We start from the raw sequence: 4,908 nt of genomic DNA, 5'->3' as shown, positions 1-4,908 counted from the left end.
CATTACTCCTGCTTCTTCCATCCAGTAGATGACCTGATAATGTATGTACATATCAATCAAAAATGAAAATCAACAGACATATGATAAAAATAATTGGCAGAAGCCCGTTACTGTCCAAAAAAACAAGGACTCAAAAGAAGGCATCACTTTAGTAATAAAACAATCCAATTGATAAAAATAAACAGTATTGAGAGAAATTTTTTAAATTTTTTTTAATTTTTTAAAATAAAAATGTAACTGGTAAGTAAATTTATTTCCTACGGACGTGAACATTTTTGAATCCGACATCTCTTGTTTCAACTTAATAGATCTTTCTAATTACCCATCGAAGATCCAGAAGAAAGAAATAAATGCATCTTTCTCTCTCTTTTTTTTTTTTCATATTTACATGTAACAGTGATAGTAGCTTGTCATATATTCATGCATGGCCAAACAAGTTGACCTTTACATTAATTAAAAATGAAAATACACAACCAACAAAGTGTTGGTTCCACTGGTAATGGAGTCCCCTTAAGTGGTTTGACTGGGGTTGCTCCCTAGTTCGAGTCGCAGGGAAGTCGCATTTGTTGGGAGAACCTGTGCCTCTCGATTCAAGCAGGGACTTCTAATCTGAGTTGTGGTATGAGCTTAAAGGTGTCTCCCACAGTTGTGGTATGAGCTTAAAGGTGCCTCTCACAATTGGAGCCCTTCCAAAAATACCTCGTGGTCAAAAAACAAAAAAAAAAAAATGAAAATACACACATATCATATCCGCACTCCCAGGTTGTAATACGGCGAATGTAGAATAAAAAATTTCTGCTTAATTAATTCTGTGGTCAATAAGTTGAGAAACTCTTATATGCTCTTGTTGCATACACCCTTAGTATTTGGCTTCTTGTTACGTGTGTCGTTCAACTTCCAAATAAAAAATAGATATATGATGTGTGACAAAAATCTGACCAAACAATATAATAATATTGTTTAGAAGAATTGTTCATGAAACTAAATAGGGCAAGAATGAATGCGAGAAACAAGGTCCAATGTAAGTCTAAAAAGCGAAAGCTGGGTCGTCTAAAGCAGCTTCACGACAATCCATATACATTTCAACAAGATGAACAACTTAGGATAAATGCTTCTTTTTTTTTCCCCCCCTTCTCTTCACTTGGAATTCTGAGCCCTCCATTGATTGCTCGTCGTCGTATCCCCCACCACAAAACAGTAACCACTCTGCCTGTAGATACCGTGTGTATCTTTTTCTGTCTTTAATTTCCTTTTTCTTTAACATCCACATGCATCCTCATTATTTTTGGAATCACACTTGACTGTTTTTACTCCGCGCCCGGCGTCCCATGGCCAACTGACTATCATGAAGAGAGAGAGAGAGAGAGAGAGAGTGTTCATAGTGTATGTGTGTGCTTTTTGGCTTGTGTTTTCTATACTTTGATTGCTTTGCTTTATTCGTTCGCGCAAGGCACCACCCTTGGTCCTTTCAAAAGCTAAATCCCTTGATTCCCTTTCTTTTTGTAACCCTTGCTGGTTAGATTATAATATCAACAGAGTATAACATAAAGGTAATTATTACTCTGGAAGATTTTGTATATACGAGATACATTTAAGATTTCTTAATCGAGAGGCAAAATAAGCTAAAAAAAAAAAGTTGAAAAAAAGGTCTCACTTTCTTTTGGCCACATTATTTGTACAGTAAATGGTATGGTGATGTAAGCTAATTGTTGTAACGAAATTTCTAGAATACTTCGCACTTGGGTTTGGTTGAAAATGGCAATATAAATATTGCATGGTTATTAGTGGGAGTTTTGGCGTTTTCTAAGAATTGTTTCTCTTTTTTCACCCAGCAAATAAGTACGTCGCATCTCATGATTCTTACTTATAATTACAAAATCATTACTAAAACAGTTACATGATAAAACCCTCTTCCATTTCTCCTCTCTCTCTCTCTCTCTCTCTCTCTCCACCTACATCTCCGCATACTGAGCCTTTTTTGAGAAGGTGAAGACTGAAAAGAAGTAATAAATCACCTAAAAATGAGAGACGAGAAGCTTTGTGGGGAATTCAGATTTTGCCAAATGTGAAGGAATGGGCAAAGTAAAGTGAGAAACATAACCAAAGGGGTCAAGGAATTGCCAACGTTATAATTTCAAAAACTATGAAGAGTGGTGGCTGTAATTTGATCTCCAATGAATGAGAATGATTGGAGATTAATTGCTTATGCTAGATCTACTTCATGTAGGAGGGCTGAGACCGTAAAGGGAGTGCATGAGACTTCACCTTTTCCCATATAAAATTTATCATGATAATTTAAGCACAAGAGAGAAGTTAAACACCAAGTGTAAGCACAAATTCACAGCTGATGTAAACAGCATAACACTGGAAATTTCAACAAAAACAATCAACCCACGTATGCTCTTTTACCTAAATTGAGATGAATATACAGTAGTTAGTCCCAAATGCTTCTTCATTTTAATTTAATGATCATTTTGTTCAAATGTAAGTGATTCTGTGGAAGCTGCTCTTGATCTTTGTCATTGTGAGGAAACTTTATACTATCACATGAGTTCATGATCAAGCAGTATATATGAAATATAAGTAACCATAAGGATTTTTTTTTTTCTACAGAAATCAACTTATATATCATATGTCAAATAATAGATCGTCCCATACACGGAACACAGAGACAATTTAGTAAACAAGCCCATGCAATACAAGACATAAAAATTTAGTAATTAAACAACATAAAAAGGAAAAAAGAGTAACCAAAAACTAATTAAATCTAGAGTCTTTGGTGCTTCATGGATCATGAAGAGACAATTTACCTCTATCCACTTCCGAAGTTCGAATATGCAAGCCAAGAAGCTCACAGGAACGTGCACCTACTTCAAGTCATCTATCTTACGTTAAGCTGTAGTAGTGATATGATCAGATGAAGCAGCTTCAAGTACTAAAGCTTGAAATTTTATAAGAGATGATTTGTAGAAGTGGAATTATTAAGTGCTGATAGATCCGTCCAGTTATTCCCACTCCAATATTGGTTATTCTCAGAAATACCAAAAAATGGTCTAGATAAATTAAGCTCTTGGTGATGATCTTCCATTTTCGCTGGAGCCTGCTCAGAAACCCTAGGGTTTGAAGCCACGACTAAAGAAGATGGAGCTTCAATACCTTCAGCTTGGAAAGAGTATAAGCCTGTATTGGGTGGCTCAAAGAAAGTGAATTGCTGCACACCACCTCCCGCTGATAATATAGCACTACTACTCATGCTTGAATTGCTTCCAATTTGGAACCCCACATGATCAGTACTATGGCTACTACCAACACCACTTGATGCTCCAATTCCTCCAAAATTTAACCCAATACTCCCCATATTGTACTGAGAGAGATTATGTAAAGAAGGCATCAACGGTATTTGATGAGGTGTATTACACTGTTGTTGCAAATGACCAATAATCTCAGGGGGAAGTGAGCTTGTGGAATTTGAATTACCCATTTGCTGGAGCTTCTCAGTGTTATTGGCTGGGGATTTTGAGGAGCTGCTGCTGCTTTTGCTTTTCTTGTTTCTTCTGCATCCACCACCAACGGGTACATTCCTTAGGGCGCCCCCTCTAGTCCAGTAGCGGCGGCACGCCTTACAGAAGTGGCGTGGCTGAGAGAGGCTGTAGTTATTGAAGTAGCAAAACTTGGTGTTGGTGGAATCACATCTAGGGCACTTCAGGGGTACCTCTGTGTGTGGAATCTTGGCTAGTCTGGCTCGATCAGCCATTGAACCAGGCCTAATAGAGCCAGCGCCGCCCGGTGCACCACCAACACCAACAACATGATGAGGAGCTGAAGGAATAGGTGGAAGCTGATGAGGATTTTCACTGCCAGCACCTTGTTGATGATTTGGTTGCTGAAAAATAGATAAACCAAAGACATCAAAAACAAGTATAATTATAAAGAAACAAATATTTGGTATATTCAAGAAGAGATTACAAAGGAATAGGAATATTTATCTTTTTTTTTTCTTTAATCTGCTTTTGTTGGTTCAAAGAAAATGAAGAGGGAAAAAAAAAATTTTACCTGATGATGCCAGTTGGGGGGATCTAAATAGACTGGAACTGATGAAAAAACCATGTTTGAATTTTCTCTTTTATCTTTTATAAAGTTTGATTGGGTCTTTAAGAAATGGTGGGAGAATCAAACTAAGGGAATACCAGAGCCACCAAGAAAGAAAGAAAGAGAAAAGGGAACTAAAGAAAGAGATCAACGAAGAGGGGAAAATTAAAGATAGCTAGCTAGGCAAAGGGCTTTTGTTTATTGTGCTGATCTTATTCTTCCGTTCTCCATTTAACTTTTTGTTTTATTATATTTTAGGGTTTTGAGTGGATGATATTTTCTTCGCCTATAAGCTTTCTTTGAGATGCTGTGGGTACTGTGTGTGCGTAATTTAATGCTCAAAAAGTAGAGTTTTGTGACCCCTCCTGCATTTGCATGGAAGATAAAGAGAGAGAAGATTTTTTTTTTTTAAAAAAAAATAAGGTATCCTAGGAAGGGCTCCAACCGTGAGAGACACTTTTAAACTTGTACCACAATCCATATTAGAAGTTCTTGCTCGAATCGGGAGGCACAAGTTCTCCCAACAAAGGGGACTTCCTTGCGACTCGAACTGAGGAGCAAACCCAATCAAGCCACTTAAGGGGACTCCATTGCCAGTGGAGCCAAAACTTTGTTCGTTAAAGAGAAAGAAGATGATAACATTTGTAAAAATAATATCACTTAATGGTCCATTGTGGTGGGATCACTTTTCAATTTCATAATCAAAATTCCGGATCAACCGTAGGAATTGCAAGATCTATGATGTGCTGTCTAACGAGGGAATCAACTTTGACACATTAATTAACTTTCTCAAGTACTATACAATATATTAATAAATCA

The 4,908-nt window shown here is 37.0% G+C and overlaps 1 protein-coding gene across 1 annotated transcript; it reads right to left on the bottom strand.

Moving 5' to 3' along the window:
* Positions 1-332: 332 nt before the first annotated feature.
* Positions 333-4,387, bottom strand: LOC102611718 (dof zinc finger protein DOF2.2). Its single transcript, XM_006488240.4, has 2 exons — positions 4,054-4,387; positions 333-3,883 (listed from the first exon to the last, which is right to left on the bottom strand). Exons 1-2 carry the CDS (start codon positions 4,105-4,107, stop codon positions 2,951-2,953), a joined length of 987 nt encoding a protein of 328 aa, XP_006488303.1. The 5' UTR covers positions 4,108-4,387; the 3' UTR covers positions 333-2,950.
* Between the last annotated feature and the right edge of the window lie 521 nt (positions 4,388-4,908).

Source organism: Citrus sinensis, chromosome 8 (assembly GCF_022201045.2).
Source record: "Citrus sinensis cultivar Valencia sweet orange chromosome 8, DVS_A1.0, whole genome shotgun sequence".
Taxonomy (NCBI): Eukaryota; Viridiplantae; Streptophyta; class Magnoliopsida; order Sapindales; family Rutaceae; genus Citrus; species Citrus sinensis.
Note: the sequence above shows the minus strand (reverse complement) of the source record. Positions and strands in the feature narration are given on the sequence as shown.

Excerpts from the sequence above, each read along its gene's own strand:
- LOC102611718 (XM_006488240.4), bottom strand. The coding sequence starts at position 4,107 with ATGGTTTTTTCATCAGTTCCAGTCTATTTAGATCCCCCCAACTGGCAT. Across the intron at positions 3,884-4,053 it reads CCCCCAACTGGCATCATCAG|CAACCAAATCATCAACAAGG; the intron begins GTAAAATTTTTT and ends TCTATTTTTCAG.